Source organism: Brachyhypopomus gauderio, chromosome 4 (genome assembly GCF_052324685.1).
Source record: "Brachyhypopomus gauderio isolate BG-103 chromosome 4, BGAUD_0.2, whole genome shotgun sequence".
NCBI lineage: Eukaryota > Metazoa > Chordata > Actinopteri > Gymnotiformes > Hypopomidae > Brachyhypopomus > Brachyhypopomus gauderio.
The window spans coordinates 16,759,987-16,781,171 of NC_135214.1; the positions used below are offsets into that span (position 1 = coordinate 16,759,987).

Consider the following 21,185-nt stretch of genomic DNA (forward strand, 5'->3'; position numbering starts at 1 on the left):
CGAAACAAGTCATGGGTCCACTTCATCTCCTCCCGTTAAATCAAAGAATTACTTTACTTGGAAACGTCAGAGGGCGCCCGCAAGCAATAAAAAAGTTTTATTTAACAAGTACATTGAGTCAAGTGGAAAAATATATTTTACTGAACAAAAACAGTGAGAAGCTTGTTCATACTATTTCACAAATATAGTTTGCACATGATATTATAAAAGGGGAAGACTAAACAAGTCTATCAAACAGAAAACAAGACTATCAAACAGAAGCCTCATGAAACGAGAAGCCTCTCGCTGCAGCCTGCAGGAAGGCGGAGTTGGACATCCAACTCCACCCTCTTCTCAAGACCGAACGAAAGTTGTTGGGGGGGGGAGGTGGCGAACGTAAAATGGACACAGATTCAGTGTTATATCGCCGGTGGATGGCGCCAGAGCTAGCGAACTAGTAACGTATTGAATCATATATGTGGATCTGAGGTAAATAATCTGGATATTTTTTTTCGGCGTGAGATATCGGAAGTGTGGCGTGAGAGCGTGTGAAAACGGTCAAATGCGTGTGTCTCACGCTCAATGCGTGAGAGTTGGCAACCCTGTAAATGTTCCTTCCCGTTTTTGAGGGGTGTTTCTTTATACTACCACATATCGTTTCAGGAGGACACTGCAAAGAATGTGACGCGCGCGAGGTGTGCGGAGTCACGTGGAGTCGCGCGCTACGGTCACTCACAAAAGTATAACTAGCTTTAGGCCTATAGGGGAGACACGGAAAGGCATCGCTAAAAAGGAGAGCTCTTATGTGATTTAGGAATGTGGATCTTGTTTAAAAATGTCTTTTATAGAATTATTTGTTCAATTAATTGGTTCAACGCAGACAGATTTCTTCATAACTTATAATTAGTAGGCTTGAAAGTTACCGGATCGAGGCAGACAGTTCCCGGAACGCACCCTTCAAAATGAAAGAGTTCCCGGATCCTGTTCCGGCAGGATCCGGCTCAAATTAAGCCCTGATTACACCCCTTCTCCATTACCAACATTACCAACATACCCCTTCTCGATCACCAACATTATCAGTAAACAGTAAACATTACCATTTTAATTGTGTACTTATAGTAGCAGAGTTGCCAACTCTCACGCATTGAGCGTGAGACACACGCATTTGACCGTCTTCACACGCTCTCACGCCACACATCCGATTTCTCACGCCGAAAAAAATCTAGTTTATTTACCTCTGATCTACATCTATGATTCAATGAGTTACTAGTTCGCTCTGGCGCCAACCACCGGCGATTGATCTATCGCGATATAATACTTAATTTGTGTCCATTTTACACCCCCCCCCCCCGTCAACATTTTACGTTCGCCACCCAATAAATAAAAATAATGAATAACATACGTGGAACGATACACAAAGTAAACGAGGTATGTGTAAATTAAGCGCAACGACGTGTCTCTTGAACACTTGTGAGTTATTATGCATATTTTCAAGTACCACACAGTTATTCTCGAATGAAGAAGTAGTGGGTTGGCGCACGACCGCGCATTAGAGGGTGGAGTTGGATGTGGGCGGGGTTGGATGTCCAACTCCGCCTTCCTGCAGGCTGCAGCGAGACATACTTGGATGAAACAGGCTTGCCAATTTCTTGTAGCTCTACATCAAGCCCTACAGCGCCCTCTGCTGGCTCTGTAATGCACCTGCTCTGTGTAGCAGGAACTGGACTCCAGTGCTGCACTAGGCGGCTGAAGTAACCAGCAGACTGCAGGAGCTACTGAACATCTGATGAACATTATGCATCTTCAAACTCCACTGCCTGCTTATTGCATTACTTTATATTATGACACCAGTGTGGTGACTCAGAAACTGTGTGGCTGTCAGGGACTCTAGAGAAAAATCACAGTGTAACGCTGCATTAACTGCCCCGTTTAGGACAGGATTTTCTCCTGTTTACCAATCAATTAAATTTCTTAGGCACTTACTACTCCATGAATCTCTCTCCAGGTAAATGTAGGGCAAAGACACCTAGTCAGAAAGACATTTCACTAGTGTGTTAACATTAGCTTCCTTGCAGTCACATGGTTAAGTCATTCTTAAACCAAAAAAAAAAAACAAGTGAACAAATAAAATAATTATTGTGTGTGTGTTTAAAAATATGGCATTTAAGTGCAGATAAATACAAGCTATAGGAATTTGGCATAGGCCTATAGCCTGAGAGGGGGAAAATATGGTATGGTACATGTACTAGGGGTGACCTGCAATAGTAGCTGAAAACTAGTGATACTAATGTCATTCATTGCTGTGAACTGAATACACACACATTTATGTATGTATGCATTATGTATGCATGTGTACTGCGGGGTTGCCAACTCTCACGCATTGAGCGTGAGACACACGCATTTGCCTTCACACGCTCTCACGCCACACATCCGATTTCTCACGCCGAAAAAAAATTCGTTTATTTACCTCTGATGATTCAATGAGTTACTAGTTTGCTCTGCGCCAACCACTGACGATCGATCGATCGCGATATAATTCTTAATTTGTGTCCATTTTACACCCCGCCCGGGGTGTAAATTTATCAATTTATCAAATTTATCAATTTACACTCGCCACTCCCTCCCGATTCAAACCTCACTCCAAGCGATCTTGGCAGGTTCCTCGTGCAGCTCTTTGATGGGTCATTTCTGTCTGGTCTGCACTTTGCAGCTGTTTGTCCTCTTGTTTCTGCAGGTCGCCATTGCTCTTGGTGGCCAGCAGGGGGCAGGCAGCGCCACCAGCTTGTGGTTGGCTTTGATCAGACGGCCTGCAACACAACCTCACAGAATTGAAATGTCTGGTTAACTCTTTAATTTTTGTGACTTATCTGGATGGGTAGGCTATTCCATATGAAGCACATATCTCTACATTCAACAAGGGTTATTTTAATAAGGGGATTATGATTTTGGTGAGGCCAACACATAAGTCAAAAAAATTAAGAGTTAAAGGTGCTGTAGAATACATTTGTCTTGCATTTTACAGTATTCTCTAATTTGTGCACAGAAGGTATGTGACCTTGGTTGGAGTGAAAAATGGCCACATGAGGTTTTTACATGCCCATTTGCAGGTTAAAATGTGTTGGTGGTTCTTGTTATATTTTGAGGTAAGGAACTCTGGAGAGGGCAAAATTCTACAGCAGGATGGCGTTCCTTCTCATACTTCAGCCTCCACATCAAAGTTCCTGAAAGCAAAGAAGTTCAAGGGGCTCCAGGATTGACCAGCCCAGTCACCAGACATGAACATTATTGAGGATTGAAAGATGAAACCAAAAGATCTTGGTGAACTCTGGAAGTCCTACAAGATTGCTTTCTTTGTCATTGCAGATGACAATTTGAGTCATTGCCAAGACGTATGCATGCAGTCCTCCAAGCTCATGGAAGTCATATTGATATTAACTATTTTTCTTTATGTTCTAATGTTATTGTAACATGTTTGTGTATTCAGAATAAAGTATGTGTATGATTTCATCATTATTCTGTATATGACAAGACCCAATTAATGATAAAACTCAATGAATGTTACAAAACTGCATAATCTAGAGGGCTTTGCCTTTCATATAAGCTATTTCTGATTTCAATTGATCAACTACAAGCCAAGTTATTTGTTGGACATTTGGACATTTGCCAGAAGCTGTGTGTGTGTGTGTGTGTGTGTGTGTGTGTGTGTGTGTGTGTGTGTGTGTGTGTGTATATATATATATATATATATATATATATATATATATATATATATATATATATATACATATATATATATATATATATATATATATATATATATATATATATATATATATATATATATATATATATATATATATATATATATATATAATTTTGACCATGGTTTGTTACATAACTCATAAGAATATTGGCCTAAAGCTGGAGCTTGGCCCCTTAGTTCCAGTGAAGGTAATTTTACAGTATACAAAGACATTTCACACCATTATATGATTCCAACTTTGTAGCAACAGTTTCAGGAAGACCTTCCCCTGTTCCATGACTGTGCACAAAGCCAGCTCCATAAAGGCATGGTTTAACAAGTGTGAAGAAACTATAGTGGTCTACACAGAGCCCTGTACCCAATTGAACACCTTTGAGATCAACTGGAATGTAAATTGTGAGTCAGACCTTCTTGTCCAATATCAGTGCCCGATACAACAAATGCTGTTTTGAATGAATGGCCACAAATTCCCACCGTCACATTCCAAAATCTTGTGGAAAGTCATCTCAGAAGAGTGGCCAACTCCATAGTAATTCCCGTGGTTTTGGAATATGATGTCCAGCAAGCTCATATAGGGATGATGGTTAGGTGGCCACGTACCTTATACTCATATAGTGTGAGCCATATACTCATATAGTGTATATAGGTGAAGACCACTAGAGTTCCTGCACACCAAACCTGTCAAACCATGTATTTACAGTCTCTGTCATTTTGGTACATTTCTCACATCATGGTTTATATTGGCATCCCAACAAGTGCATTTCTCAAAACAGTTAGTGCAAACAGCAAAACTCAATGAAATACCTGCAAAAGCACATATTTCACTCAAAATGCTTTGTTTTGCCCCAAAAGCAAATATTTAGGTCAGTCAATTTGTCAGTGCCATCAGAATATCTAGTCTGTGTGCCATTGACTATGAACAAGGCAGTCAAAATACTTAGCCATGTTGTCAGTGCAACTAGAAGTCACAGTCAGTGCAGACTGTATATTCTGATGGAAACTAGCTAAGCTTTTGATTTCAAGAACACCGCACATTCTGTGGTACATCAAATACATGTTACACACATACAAACTTACACGGAACACAAAGTTACACATGACTGTATGTGGGAGACTAAAATTGGACTGGAATCAAATTTGTACAGCAATATTGTTTGCCTGTATTGTTCACACTGAAATTCAGAAAAGACAGACAACTGACTGGAAAAACTGCAAAATTAGAAACTTACTCTACATTTTCAAAATAACATGAGCACATACAGCCTCCTCTTGTTGAGGTGTGAAAATGGAAACCCTGACCCCCCCGAATTACATACATGTTTTCTCTATGAAATGTTTGAACAATTGAAAACACAGTTGTTCTTCCAATATTCAGCTGCACCCAGCATCCAGCTTCAGCCATTGTGAGACCATGACTTGCATGTAAAACATGGTCCTCAATTATTGCCCTTATTTCACTGTTTTATCCCCCCAGCCTTACACCCCACAGTCTTACCCCTCTACACCACACAGTCTTACCCCTCTCCACCACATAGTCTTACTCATCTACACCACACAGCCTAACCCGTCTACACCACACAATCATATGCCTCTTCTTGGCTGTTCACCCTGTACATGGCCTTGTCTGTCCATTATGAGACTTTGTGATACTGCAGTGTTTAGCATCTATAAATGTTTGCCAATTACAGTAAAGGTTCATGAGACGCACCTCTGACCTATGATTGAGACCATTGGTTGATCTAAACTTTCACAAATTCCCTTTCTTACTGTAACTGAATGTTCACCTGCAAACAATTTAATCAAATTAGGATAAATTACCAAAATGTAACAAAAAATTTACTAAATAAAGAAATATAAAATGTTGCCTTAGAGATTATGACAACACTTTTGCATATAATGACCTAGGCGATGACCTAAAGACTAAATGTTTTGGAGGGCAAGACAATTCAACAGACAATCCGTTCAACCCATTTTGATAAACATGACATAAGCAATTGATGATGCAAAAATCAACAGACAATTGTCCATGTCCATTTGCAAAATGTACAAAAGCATTTGGAAAATGTTAAACACAATGAGAAATGCAATTATGATGTGCACAAGTGACAAGGAGATGTGGAGATTGAATGGACATTTTTCTGAATTAGAATTCTGTTCTGAGAAATGAACCAAATCGACTGAGAAAAACTGTAAAACCAAATATGAATAGCCTACTGTATAAGGTGTGTTAATATGGTGACCATATTTTCATTTGGGAAAACCAGGACACCTTGGAACGGGTTGTTAACCAGGACACATTGGAAGCCCTGTTTTTAAATTGTGATAAAGAACAGGGCTGCCCTCACTGAACAGGGACAGGATGTGAAATACGGACATTTGATCGCCCTAGTATTAAGCTACAAAAGTATATTCATAACCTTACGGGCATTGCAAGGGTTAATCAGCAAATTAGTGTGCACTCAGTAACGGAGAACATGATGGTCCACATGACGTTTCAACACTTGTGATATTAGTGTTGTGTGATTTCACAAGAAAAGCTATGACAGAATTTGTACTATCATATAGGTGAAAAAAAACAACTCCATCTATGGAATGTAAAATTACTGTAAGGGGACCATAATTACTGTAAGGGGAGGCGGAGAGGAGAAGAATCACCATAAAGGCCTGGAGTTTTACCAGTAACTTTCAGATCTCTGATCTCTACCTTTTAGGGTAGATGACATGTACATGTTTTGTATTTGTGAGATCTCCCGAGATATCAATGTACAATAAAAGCTTTTTTTTTGGTTTTGCAGTCAATTTGGCTGTTGTTCCTACTTATCTCCTTCTGCATCAACGAATACGCTGCGCTGAGGTGTTGAAGAGAAGTTAAAGCGCAACCTTACCTACATAGGGACAACCTACCCATTGATCTATATTAGTAATATAGATCAATGAACCTACCTACCTAGGGACTGCAAAGGGAGAGGATGGAAACTGATGGAAAGCCTCTAAACTCGTCAGATGTTTTGGTTTCTTACATCCCTGACTAAATACACACACACACACAAGAATATTTAAAGTTTTGTGGCGCATGAGAACTCAAGATGAAGGATGGTCTTAGCATTAACTCTTGCATGACCGAAATAGATACTATTGTAACTAGCGCTTAAAAATAAATGCAATAAATTGGACTTTCTGTTAAGACCAGCTGACAGGTGGCTGCCATGTTGGTGAGGGTCACAGGACTGACTGTGCTCAGGAGGAACCTCCAGCGCCTAATGGCTTTAGGATATGGGGGGATACTTTAGTGCACTGATTTCTGCACAATATCTAGTCCAACACTGGCGGATCAAGCATTTATCATTTGCAGAGTCCCCGTCCCTGTTATGCACATGAGTTAAAAGCGACAATGGTAATACATTAGTGTTTACGAGCTGCCCCCGTCCGAATGAAATAGTAAACGGGGCCAACGTGAGGGCTACAGGGTTAAACCCTCCTGGCAGGGTGGAGCTAGTGGAGACGCTTCAACCCTCCACAGTGAGAACTACTCTGATCTCCATGTTTACCAAGTGATTCTGTCCTGGTTTTCGGATTGTATTTGACGAGTATTTATAAGTTACCTGTAATGCAGTGTGGCGCTCGAAGTTTTAACGGAATTGCCCGACAGGGAAGTGGTCGCACGATTTCCATCAAACGTGGATTAAATTGGTTCAATGAGCAATATTTTTATTCGGCGGATATAATGCAATGCAGCGGCTTGTGAAAGTTTGTAGACCGGGTGCTCATGTCTGATTTTGGGATGGACCGAGAGACTCTGACCCACGACCGAAGGAACCGTGTTTACCTTTCATAATTAAATGCATTTTGTCGCAACTTTAAAACTCGAGGTGTTTCTCCAACATTTCTAAGCATAATGTGTAATCTGTGGTATTACACGGCTGTGGTAACGTCCGTCGTGTTTCTCATCCACGCCACAAGAGGTGAGTTATGTTGGCTGTGAAATCATTCAGTGTTTTAAAGCAGAAAGACGAACTGAAAACGAACTCTTTGTGTGTCGATGAGTACCGGTATCGAATTTATTTTCCTTTAAATGTTGTACGCGGGTTTCTAATGATCTTGTCAGACTTGTTTGTCAAGTGTTCTTGTTCATTCTTGTTCATACAATTAAAAGTTTTGGTGTTGACGCTGTTCACGAAACTAGGTGTTAATGTTTGTATGAGCGGTAGTGCCACATCGTGTGAAGAATGTCTGCTTATTCACCCGAGCTGTGCCTGGTGCGCCCAAGAGGTAAGACCACTTTACATTAACACCTATTATGTGCCACTGTAATGACCAATGAAGTTACAAAAAAAACTGAAAAAGTGTTTAATCTGTTGTAAAGCCCTGGCCCAGCTAGTTTTTGTTGATGGTGTTGTTATATGCCGTCCCACGAGGTCACAAGTTTGTGCTGCCGCTTACTCGCATTCACACAATGGTGATTATATACCAACTATTATATCGGTTTTTTAGGACTTTGGGAGGGCAAGGGCACTCATCTCACGATGTGACCTGAGTCAGAATTTGGTGAACAGAGGCTGTGAGGCGCAGTTCATTGAGCATCCCAGGAGTGTCAGTTCCATTCTTAAGAACAGACCTCTGAGCTCCAAAAGTTCTGGATCTACTCAATATGACGCCGTCCAAATACAGCCACAGAAGATTGCTCTTAGCCTCAGGCCTGGTATGCAACTACTCTAGATATGTTTTATGTCCAAATATGCTTTGTTGGGGTTTTGATGAGTGTCATAACTAGAGCATAATTTAATGGGAAAACCTATCGTCATAGTTTTCAGAGTGTTGATATTATGCATTGCTGTTTGGACAAAATGATCAGTGAATTCTCCAACACTCCAAAAATGTCTCAGGTGATACAACCACGTTTGAGGTGCAGGTGCGACCAGTTGAAGACTACCCTGTAGATCTTTACTATCTGATGGACCTGTCGCTGTCTATGAAGGATGACCTGGACACCATTCGCAACTTGGGTACAAAACTGGCTGAAGAGATGAAGAAGCTAACCAGCAACTTCCGTCTTGGCTTTGGCACATTTGTGGATAAGAACATGTCGCCCTTCTCATACACATCTCCCAAGTATCAGGAGAACCCTTGCAATGGGTAGGATGAACCCTGAAGTGCACACACACCTGCTGAAGGCTCCCTGCATCTAATGATCTGTGTGGCCTTGTACCATTATTCTAAATTACATGTTCCTAGTGTTTCTAAACAAACTTTAGGTGTGTTGTGATGAGAGGTTGTGATAAAGCGGTCCTTCTTTCTTGATTCTACAATGTAAGCACAGTCAAAATATGAGCAGCCTTAAGAATGGCCAAACGTTATAACAACTGTTGTTTTTGATAGGAGAAATGGAGATCCACTCAGGATTTGCTGTCTTATCGTTTGTTGTGTTAGTTCCAAGGCTTTTGGACGTTGGTCTTTTAAGCGCTCAGAATTGAGTTGTTCAGGAGAGCTGACTCCATGTTTGCCCTACAGGCATGATAACACCGTGTCAGTGTACTCCACTATGCATCAGTGGCCAATGAGGTTATGTCCAAAGTCCTTGTGTGTGTTATTGCCTGTGCCATGCAGGAACACATTGGAGGGTTGGGTTGTTACACACAATGCTCCTCTTGTGTCCCTTCCCTATAGCTTTTCTAGTTACCATTACAGTAGTGTTGTGGAGCATGAATGTAAAAGTTAAGCTCCACTTTGATTAAAAAGATTAACAATAAAAAACTGTTTTAGAACAGTTTGTTGTACAGGATGACGTATTAAGGAAAAAATGCATTGCTGTCAAGTCTTTTACTTCAGATCTCTACACCTTAGTAATAAGACATTTCTCTCTTTTTGCTGTGATTTCAGATACAAGCCATTCCCAAACTGTGTTCCTTCCTTTGGGTTCCGTAACATCCTGTCTTTAACCGACAAAGTCGACCGTTTTAATGAGGAGGTGCAAAAGCAGGTGGTGTCACGTAACAGAGATGCCCCTGAGGGCGGGTTCGACGCTATTCTGCAGGCTGCTGTTTGCAAGGTCAGCTGTCAGTCATGATGGACATTTACTTGATTTGTCTTTGATGTCTGTCTCTTCTGGACTACTAAAGCAATAAACACAAAACACTAAATAAACACTGAAGTATCAGCTCCTAAGCTTTCTCCAGCTGGATAAACAATCAACCTTCTCATACACACAGTAGCAGGATTTATGCACTGTATTTGGATAGAGGGTTCCCAAAGATATTAAAGATGTAGCTTGTACATGGTTAGGACAAGCAAAAAGTGACTGTGTGGGAGTGACTTACCACATATCATTGTAATAATGCTTTGCTAAACACTGATACTTAGTTTTGTTCCTGGTAAAAGGTCAGAGCTGTGTCACTGTGGCAGTCACAGAACTGTGAACAATAACTAGGTTTAGGTCTTTTATCTCCTCTTCCTTTCATAATTTGTTTGAAGTGTATGTTTGATAAAAGTGCATTTACATTTAATGAAAACACCATACAATTATCGATTTTATGCATTATCTACACATCATGGTAGGTTTGAAAACTATCAGGAATAAATTGTTTGCTATTTCTTGCAGGACAGAATTGGCTGGAGGAAGGAAGCTTATCACTTGCTGGTTTTTGCCACGGATGATGTGCCGCATTTGGCTTTGGATGGTAAACTGGCTGGTCTAGTTCAGCCTCATGATGGCCAGTGCCACCTGAATGACAAGAATGAGTACAGCGCTTCCACCAAGATGGTACGTGAACTACATCTGAATATTTTCAGTTGATCATTCAAGCCGGTAAAAACCTATGTATGGTTTTACATAAGGTTTTGAGGATCACATGCTGAGGGAGACTTTAGATGGCACTTCAGATGGAGATTTAAATGACTTTATTGGATACTTATTATTGCCTCATTGGCCATCTGTCATTTCTATCACCTGATGGAAAATTTATTTGTAAACTGCAAAGTTGGAAACCAAAGGTATACAGGAATTGGCACAATGAAGTTTCACTACCTAATTGCAAATTCATTTGTTGTCTTTAAGCTAAATTTAGTACAAATGTAATTTATTTCTGTATTTTTCTGTATTTGGTGCTGTTTTACTTTGGAATGAACAAAATAAGCATCTTCAATAATTTCTCTAGGCTTATTGTGATAGAATTTCTAGCATGCTATTAGTTTGCTTCTGTAACTATTTTAATGTAATTTCACAGTTATTTCATATTTATCGGACATCTCTGGTTAAGAATGGTGCTCAGTTTGTCTTACCATGACTGTAGTCATGTAAATTAAGAAGGCTGGTCCCAGATCCCAGATCTTGTATAGAGAACAGCCAAAAATGATCACTGCTCTGCACAGTGTAACATTCTCAGTACAGATAGAGAGAGACCTGTGTAGTCAAAGCATGTGGCCCTAAAATAAGTGAAACAAGAAGGAAATGAACCAGAGTAGCCTTGCAAAGCTAAGATCAAAAAGCCATGAAGGCAGTTCATGTAGGGGTGAGATGAGCCAGTGGACAGGTTGACACACCACCTCTGAGCAACCACACAAAATTTCTGTCACTTGACTACAAATGTAGTTTGCCTTCTATGTTTCCATCTTTCTGTGTAAGGAAGAACAATGTAGATGTAGGAATACTTTTTTCACAAAAGAAAATTCATACCTTTGGCATATCAGGTATAGTCACAACTCAATCACAATGCATCAAATGTAATGTATCTCCATATAAATGTTTTATCAGACATGTTGATGAACTGCCATTGTGTAAAACAAGTGATTGAATTAGCAGAAGTGGAGCTGAGGACTGCTAACACCAAACACTTCTTCCAAAATGGTGGCTGGGGGTAAATGTGGACCTGAGTCTTAGAGGACCACCTCCATGTGGACCTGAGTCTTAGAGGACCACCTCCATGTGGAGCAGCACTTGATATTTCACTGATTACACACATGGACTGTTGAATCATTTCTATAATTTTCTGGTTGATTGCTAACAAAGTAAAAATGTTAAAGCTGAAATGTTATTAAATCAAACATGCAACCATATCAGGACTGAGTTGGGAGTCTGCACTTAAAGTGGAAAAACAAATTTTATGTGGAAATTTTCCAAAAAGAAAAACACTACATTTAGAACTTCCATGTCTATTTCTTAAACCAAACAATTGGACAAAACATCATAGAAGGTTTCAGAACTTAAAACAAATTAATAATTTATTTAATGAACAATAATACTATCAGTACAATGGTGGTTTAACTATTAATAATATACTTAATATACTTAAATCTGGTTAATGCAATAGTAATCAATGGCTCCACTTACACTTCAGCTGGATGAACAGAGGACATGAACAACCAGAATAGTGTGTGTGTCTGTGTGTGTGTGTTGTAAAGTTTCAATCGATGACCCAAATTCTAAACATCCTGGTTTATTTCTGTCTCATATACCCTTGCCTGTAGGTTGATTTAAGTTAGAAACAAGGTCTCATCTTGTCCTAGTCTCATTGCCCCTATCAGACATTATTGTAGAGTGACAAACATTTTATTAAGAAGCGTTCAATCCACTGGACTTTTCTACATGTTTAAATGTTTGCATGTAGCTCTTTTTCTTTTTCTCCATATTAGAAATACCTTGCTTATTTGAGAATATGTGCAAATAAATATTGCCCCAATAATAAATACCAGGCCCCAATAATGTATTCAAATTGGCATCAGTAACAGCAACAGGCACACAGTATCGTGACCATGGTCATTCAGATCTATGGAAAAGGAAGTTGCTGGGCTGGGAAGTGTAAACAGAGAACAGGAAGACAGATGATTTTCACAATCTGCCGGACAGGAACAGTGAAGGGGAGGTAGTTCAGGCATGTATGTGTTTCCCATTCACACATATGGCTTTGTGTACATGTCTCTCTGCAGGACTACCCTTCACTGGCTCTCCTTGGAGAGAAGCTGGCTGAAAACAACATTTTCCTCATCTTTGCAGTGACTAAAAGGCACTATGTTCTTTATAAGGTATCGCAAATAAATTGGTGATAATAAACAGTGCATGTTTTAATCTCCCTATTACAATGTCTATAAGCAATTTCTGTTAATATTCTTTTTACCTTTTTTATTTATTTATCTTTTTCCCTCTCTAGAACTTGACTTCACTGATACCAGGAACTACAGTGGAGATTTTGGATCAAAGTTCCAAAAATATAATACAGCTTATTGTCACTGCCTACAATGTAAGATCATGACCTTTTCAGCAAATTTGTTTCTTCCCAACACCTTCAGACATTTTGTTAAAGTGCAGCATTTTGTGATTGAGTTAGATGATTCCCCCCCTAATCATTTGAGTTTTTTTTGTCGTTGGTTTGGTTTAAACTCATCTCTCCCACACTGGCAAAGGAAAAAAAATGAGCAAAGGAAAAAAATATAGCCCATCATTTTTCTCTTTTGGATAGTTTTGTCACACCTCATATCATTCACAGGGTCGCTCTGTGTTTTCTCAGAATGAGCAGAGAACATAAGGTGATCGGTGGGTGTTACTGGTCTTTTAATGACTGTCACACTTTGCTGTTACTTTAAAACACCCTGGTGAAAATAACCCAGCACATCTGATCTGCATTTATATGCACCAGATGTGTATGGTCTGTCCCTTTCATTATTGTCAAGATCCCCAGACTGGCACAATATGTCATTACAATGATGATAAGACTTTATTGAAGGACTACATTTGTCAATGCTATTTGGAGAAACACGGTTCTGCTGGCTACACTTATTGACCATGTGTTACATGGTGGCATGAACAAGGGATAAGGGGCATAAACATACTTGTAGTGTAAGTCGATAGGTCAATTAGATAAGGGCATTTTAGGGTTTGTCTAGTGTGTAAACTCAGGTTTCTACTTTTCACTGTACTTTAATCTAGCAACCTTATTTATTTAACCTTATGGAAGTCACTATGCAGAAATAAAATTCAAAGGGTTTCCAGAAGTCTTAGAATAGAATGTAAGAATCTGGAGGTGCAGGAAAAATACACATTTTCAACCAGGCTAAAAACAAATTGCTTCATGATTAGTTTGAATAGTGGTTACATGCATGCACCAATCAATGTAATTATAGGTTAATTCTCAGGATAATAGCCATATTTCACTTATTGGTTTCTTTGGGTATTCAATAATAGTAACTTAACACATAGCAGATAATGTTTTGTTCTTTATGTGTAGAACATCCGGTCCAAAGTGGAGCTGAGCGTGTGGGAGCACCCTGAAGACCTCAGCCTCGCCTTTACTGCTGTCTGTCAGGATGGACAGCCCCTTCCAGGTCTCCGCAAATGTGCCGATCTAAAAATTGGAGACACAGTGAGTTGATTGGCTCCTCAGATTCACATTGTATTACAATACACCAATACACTGTCCCCTTTGCTCTCTCAGTTAGTAATCTATTACTGTAAATATGATATAAATCCAGACTTAATAAAAAGCAAAAAGAAAGAGAAAAGTATTCCTTATAAAACAAAGACAGGAAAAAAATGGAAAAAATTGACTTTCCTTAAAATAGAAAAATAAAAACTATTTGCATTCAGAGAAGTTTCCACAAATGGAGAAGGGAATTAAAGTGAGACAAAGGGTAAAGTTGTAAATGTCTACACAAGTTGGTCACCGGGTCTTACATAAGCTAGCCATTTGGACCAGATCTTATTGAAAGTATCAGTTTGGATTCTTAATGAATAAATAAGTTTTTCCATAGTAAAAACTTAAAATATAAAATGGTACCGCTCATTGATATGGGAAGGCTCAGTAAACAACCATTTTTGAGTGATTACTTTCTTGCTTGCTGCCAGCAAAACCTTCAATGATTTCTTATCATTTTGATACATATCCAAAGACCGGTATCCCAGACAAAGAGAAACAAAATCAAGTGGTATGTCCTTCCTGCATATAGTACAGTGACACTGTTGGGTAGCGGTCCAGAGCTCAGACAAAAAAAATTGAAAGTTAGGCTATCTGAAAACTTTATATAGAAAGGGCCATCTGACCCAATTGAATTCCTTCTCGGCATCCAGAATCACCAGCATTGCCTCTTGTTTTGCTTAATGCATCTCAACAATAGTTTGTTGTCTGTAAACTTTTTTGTTGTGTCTGTATTAGTTGTGTATACTTTCTGGGACTTTACTGTTTTTTTAACAAATGAAGTTATTTCTAGATGATTTTCACCCTCATTGAGGATTGAGGATTACTCAGAATCACAGACGTAATTTGGGGGGGGGGGGGGTGGCGGGGGGGACATGTCCACCCCACTTTTTCAAATGTCCCCCCCAGTTTTTACGGTTAAAACCAAATATTTAAATAGCGACGAATCCATGTCCCCCCCACTTTTGAAATCAAAATTACGTCAATGCTCAGAATTGATTAATTGAACCTCCATAATGTATATCTGTGTTTCTTATTTAAGATTACAGTCAAATATATAGGGGCCTGCTTAGATAGGTCTATTGTTCCAAAATCACAATCCTTCAGTTTATACCTGTCCTGGCTGAAAATGAAGAAAAATATCTATTCTTGAGTGAATTAAGTGGGGACATTCAGTCAAATATCCAGGTCCCCCCAAAAAAACAATGTACCTTGGGAACTAGCCATCCAATCAAGATTTTTGTAGAAGCTCTATTCACTCCCCAGAAGAGCAAAATATGTTTAAAATTTGACTACTGACCCCTCTATTCTGCCTGTAGTCATTACAAATCTCCCCATCTCATCTATAATATCTAACATGTGTATATTATATTCCATATAATGGAATATTTGAGATCAAAATTGCTACGCCTTTTCTATGTCCCACATTATACGAGGAAAAATGCCAGAAACCCATTCATTTTAGTTGAACATGTTCTGCTTTGTTCAAGTGAGTTTATTGAAGAAATGCAATGTGTGCCTTTTCTTTTTACAGTTTGGACAAAATGTTGTGTCTTGTGATTGGATTTAGGACCCCATTGACATTGAATGAAATTTTTGCCACATAATCTGTGTGCATTTCTCTTTACACAGGGGAAAAAAAACAACAAAGTACAGGTACAACAGTTCAAAACAATGCACATATAGAAATCATAGTACTTAAAGTGAGGTCTCACTATAGACCTTGAACAAGTCAAAACCTCCGGCAGAACGCCTTCATAAATTGTCCTTTTAAGAGGGCCCTCTATAATTAGCCTTAATGACAACAGCTATCAGACTCAAATTATTTTACTTTGTCTGACTTGGAAGACATTTGCCCTCTTTTTTTCAAAAGCGAACGTTTCCCCAGTTGAATGGTGATACCTGACTGATCCAGTGATCCGCTTGAAGGCGCCATTTTTCTTTGTAGCCCGTCCCCCCCCCCGCCTTGGCCACTGCGACCAAGCTGCTGCCTACTTGGTTGGCATGTCAGTTGCCGTATCTGATCCAGAAGCTTGTCGGGTTAGGAGAGCACTGTTGCAGGTAGTTCCTGACCCACCATATCTTGCGTTGCCTCCTCTACTGACTCGTAGGTTATTGTCCAGTTGTCATAAAAACCTTCAGCCTTGCTGGATACAGAGACCGGAACTTTGTTGTAATCTTTCATAACTCGCCTCCATGAATTCTCGTCATTTGAGGAGTATTCCGGATGCGTAGTGATCCAGGATTTATTTTTAATTTTTATTTTTTTTGCCTTTTTTCTTTTTCCAGATTAACCTTCTTTTTTGCCATGCTAATTTCAAAACTTCTTCATTCTGTAGCTAAGAAAGCTGACTGCCATGACCTTGGGGGGGCTCGCTCTATCAGACTGCCCATGGTGGATGGTATTTGAAGTTTTACTATATACAACTTTTCAACAAAAATTATCATAGAGTGCCTTCTGCTTGGATCCTTCTGGAACCCCATTTATCCTCACATTTTCCATTCTCTATGGTTCATTGCTATAAGTGGTGTCTTCTGCTGAATGTCTTCCATTCGTGCCCTGTGCCATTTTTTCTTCTGTACAATTTGCATTTCTACATCTTGGAATTGGCTCAAAATTCACTTGTTCCAGTGTTTCTCTCATGTGTCCACCATTTTGGCCTATAGCATTAGCTGAGGAGACACTGCCACCAGAGTCAGTCATCATGTTTTTCTTGTTGCTGGGTTGATGTTTTGCCCTTAGTCATCATACTTGCCACATAGAAATTATTTATATTTTTCATACAACCTTCAAAGTTCTACAGGAGCTACTCTCTTAAGCTTACATTTGGCTGGTGACGAAACTGGAACCGTCCGAATGTTACTTTAATAACATTTGCTTAGAATTGTAATGTATCAGCCCCGGTTCTGGACTGCTTTGCTTGGGGGGGCAGTAAAACATAATGAGGGGGCATGTTGATAGTCATGTTTATGAAGCCAGAAATATATTCAAGGCTTGATTTGTGCATGAATGATGACTATTGATACTGGCTTAAAGTGATGTATTAGGTAAAGAAATAAAAATGCACATTTTCGAACTTAAAACTTAAAACACAATGATTAAAAAATACATGTTGATTATGTAATTGGAGAACAAAGATTATCTAATTGTATTTCATTTCAATACTGCCATTACTAATAGAACAACTCTATTTCTTGAAAGGCTGACAAATGTACCTATACACAGACTGAGAATATTCAAACATGGAAATAGGAATGAGTGAGAATATTTATATTACTGGGAAATTAAAATATAAAGAAAACAAAAGAATACAAATTCTGTTATAAAAGGGAGTATTCGTCACATTTCTATTTTGAAAAAGAAAAAAATATGAAAGTACATAAAATAAGAAATCTATCTACTGCACTTTAATGGTAAAAAATCTGGTAAAGTATTGAAGTTTTTATTGATGTTATGAAACGTACTGGTACAATGCGGTATTTATGCACAGTATAACAATACTGGCTGTGATGGCGAGGAATCGTTTAAACCAGGGATGTCAAAGTCAAATACACCGAGGGCCAAAAAAACAAATTTGCTACAAGCCGAGGGCCGGACTGGTTCAATGTTTATTAAAACATATTGAAATGATTGCACATAGCCTATTGAACCAAGACCTAACACAGTGTTTATTATTTAATGTTTAAATGAATAAAGCACTATTTTCTTATGGATCTGTCAGTAATTTCAAGTGAAAGCATTTTTCAACAGGCAAACAGATAAAAGCAAACTTCCTTCAAAGAAAAATCACATGAAGACACACAGAAGACACACAGGTTTACCTTTTACCTCCGTGAACATGTACTCTGCCTCCCACCTGGCTTGAAACCCGTTCTCAGTGTCCACCTTACGTTTAGTCATTTTTGAGAAGAGGGATAGCTGAACGTTGATGTCTGCTCTGACTGCTGATTTAGGTTTATACTTTCGCGAGTGACCATAGTGCGCGACTCCGAATTTTAATGTTGCTTTGTGTTGCAGGTTTGAAAAGTGCTGCAATTTAGGCTAAAGTACTTGAAAATGTTTTAAATTGTAACTACTTCGTTTCACAACAAATATCTGTCTGACTGAACAGTTCTCTTGTATTACGTTAACAAATACGAGCCTCTTGTAATTCCAGGACGAAACATGAGAGAACGTGAAGACGTTAAGATTGGGGAAAATAAACAACCATTAAATAATGTGAATAAAAAGCGAATTATTTCGAATCATTTCGAGTATATGTATAAATATTTAACATATTTAAGTTTAACGTGCTGGAAAATATTGAAATGGACCTTTAAAGTGACGTACAAGTGCTTGAATTCCACCTTATAAAGGTGTATGAACCCTGCAAACATGACTTTGTTCATTGCGCTGGCGGAGCCACTGCGATTACGTCATTTTCGCCGCGCGGACCCTCGCGACGCTTCGCGCTGCAGTGACTTCGTGGGCTACCGTTGCATTGTGGGGAATGTAGTGTTTGCGTACAAAACACCATCGGGCGGCTGTGGCCTGCGGGCCGGTTCTAATAGTAATTCAATATCATCCAGGGGGCCATAGATAATCAATTCGCGGCCCGGATCTGGCTCGCGGGCCTTGACATTGACATATGTGGTTTAAACCATGAGCCGCGACGGCTTGCACGGGGGAAAGAGCAGCCTCGCGCGGTGTCGTGCACCTCTCGAATTTTGCAACTTCGCGCGCGCCGCGCCACAGCGCAATGAACAATGTCATGTTTGCCGGGTTCATACACCTATACAAGGTGGAATTAAAGCACTTGTACCTCACTTTAAAGGTCCATTTCAATATTTCTCAGCACGATAAACTTAATTAAGTTAAATATTTATACATATACTCAAAATAATTCGCTTTTTTAATCACACTTTCAAAACGCCCAATCTTAACGTCTTCACGTTCTCTCATGTTTCGTCCTGGAATTACAAGAGGCTCGTATTTGTTTACCTAAGACAAGAGAATTGTTCATTCAGACAGATATTTGTTGTGAAACGAAGTAGTTACAATTTCAACATTTTCAAGTACTTTAGCCTAAATTCCAGCACTTTTCAAATCTGAAAAAGCAACATTAAAATTCGTCAGGTAAATGTTCATTCCCCTGTTTTTTATTACCACATATCGTTTCGGACAACACTGCGCGGCAAGTATTTAAACGTTTCCGCTGTTCGCGCAGGTTTAGGAGAACCAAGTTAGCCTAACCGCTAACGGCTAATAAAATAATTTAAGCAACACCTATGTAAGAGGTGAGTAACATTAAAGCAACGAAAAACCACAGTTAAGCAAATATTACCATGTGGAAGTCAGTTTAAACTCAGAAGAGTGTTTACCAGTATACCTGTCTTTCACTCACTGCTAACAGAACATATACTGCCGAACTGAACCGTTTGGGGCGGTCTGCCGATTTTTATATGACTCAAAGAGCCAATCAGGAATAAGCAAGGAAATATCTTCACGCTGTAAAGCAAAATGCATTTTTGTGATTGGTTCAGAGGTAATAAAAAAAAGCCGTTGCTTGCGTTGTGCTTGGGGGGGCAAAGACACAATTTGGGGGGGCAATGCCCCCCTCTGCCCCCCCCTAGCGCCGGCCCTGTAATGTATGCATTGGTTTTACTACTGTGCTGGATGCTTCCAGAGGCCAGTGAAGTGTAATTCCTGTTTGACTAGAACAAAGGTTTTTTCCAGCATTACTCTGTGTTAAAAGTACAGACATGTCCTGCAAAAGAACTGCAATAGACTAATGGAGAGAGAATTACATTGAAGTAAATGGTAAAACCGGACTTGGGGAACAAACGGAAGCACACGCAGTTGCCGAGACCTTAGCCTCATGCTAACTGTGCTGAAGAGTCATACTGGCCTTTAACACAAAACCTGAGCACATACAAACAAAAGTAGATGCCACCAGTCTTGTTGTTTTTCCCCAGAGCTCTATCAAAGTCACATCCTGTCACTTTGGCCCAAGGCTCTTGCACCACAGTGTGATTTTGGCTTGTACTAGCTGTCCTGAAAATGTGCTTTCAGAATAATGTGTATGTTCCGAAGCAGACCATCTGAGTCTGCGTGAGATGAAAGCCAGTCCTGATCTATTTAACAGTTTGTTTAATTTTTTGGTGCAGTATAAGGGGATGTCACCATTTCAAAATAACCTACGAATGAATTAAACCTATATACTTGTGTAAAAGTGTAAAAATGAGTTTAACTACCAGATGCATGATGGGCGGAGGGGAAGGGGTTTCTTCATTGCTAAATATCTTTGATAGCTGCACATGTAAATTGAAATTTCTCTTGTGCAAAACCTTCTTTGCATTCCTCATTGAGGAGCTATTGTAAAGCCACTTGGTATACGCCACTATGCGGCAAACTGGCCCTCAAGAATTCACCCCTAAAGCTCTTCAGGGTCCTCTTCGGACCCTCGCGACGCTTCGCGCTGCAGTGACTTCGTGGGCTACCGTTGCATTGTGGGGAATGTAGTGTTTGCGTACAAAACACCATCGGGCGGCTGTGGCCTGCGGGCCGGTTCTAATAGTAATTCAATATCATCCAGGGGGCCATAGATAATCAATTCGCGGCCCGGATCTGGCTCGCGGGCCTTGACATTGACATATGTGGTTTAAACCATGAGCCGCGACGGCTTGCACGGGGGAAAGAGCAGCCTCGCGCGGTGTCGTGCACCTCTCGAATTTTGCAACTTCGCGCGCGCCGCGCCACAGCGCAATGAACAATGTCATGTTTGCCGGGTTCATACACCTATACAAGGTGGAATTAAAGCACTTGTACCTCACTTTAAAGGTCCATTTCAATATTTCTCAGCACGATAAACTTAATTAAGTTAAATATTTATACATATACTCAAAATAATTCGCTTTTTTAATCACACTTTCAAAACGCCCAATCTTAACGTCTTCACGTTCTCTCATGTTTCGTCCTGGAATTACAAGAGGCTCGTATTTGTTTACCTAAGACAAGAGAATTGTTCATTCAGACAGATATTTGTTGTGAAACGAAGTAGTTA

The 21,185-nt window shown here is 39.6% G+C and overlaps 1 protein-coding gene across 1 annotated transcript in view; it reads left to right on the top strand.

Annotated features, from left to right (window-relative positions):
- Nucleotides 1–7,230: 7,230 nt before the first annotated feature.
- itgb5 (integrin, beta 5) overlaps nt 7,231–21,185 on the top strand; it is a 37,923-nt gene continuing 23,968 nt past the window's right edge. The window contains exons 1-9 of the mRNA XM_077002699.1: nt 7,231–7,704; nt 7,926–8,011; nt 8,234–8,441; nt 8,626–8,875; nt 9,620–9,788; nt 10,338–10,499; nt 12,662–12,757; nt 12,883–12,972; nt 13,957–14,091. Of these exons, the coding sequence (XP_076858814.1) occupies nt 7,638–7,704; nt 7,926–8,011; nt 8,234–8,441; nt 8,626–8,875; nt 9,620–9,788; nt 10,338–10,499; nt 12,662–12,757; nt 12,883–12,972; nt 13,957–14,091 (1,263 nt within the window). The 5' untranslated portion in view covers nt 7,231–7,637. The remainder of the gene's footprint in view (nt 7,705–7,925; nt 8,012–8,233; nt 8,442–8,625; nt 8,876–9,619; nt 9,789–10,337; nt 10,500–12,661; nt 12,758–12,882; nt 12,973–13,956; nt 14,092–21,185) is intronic.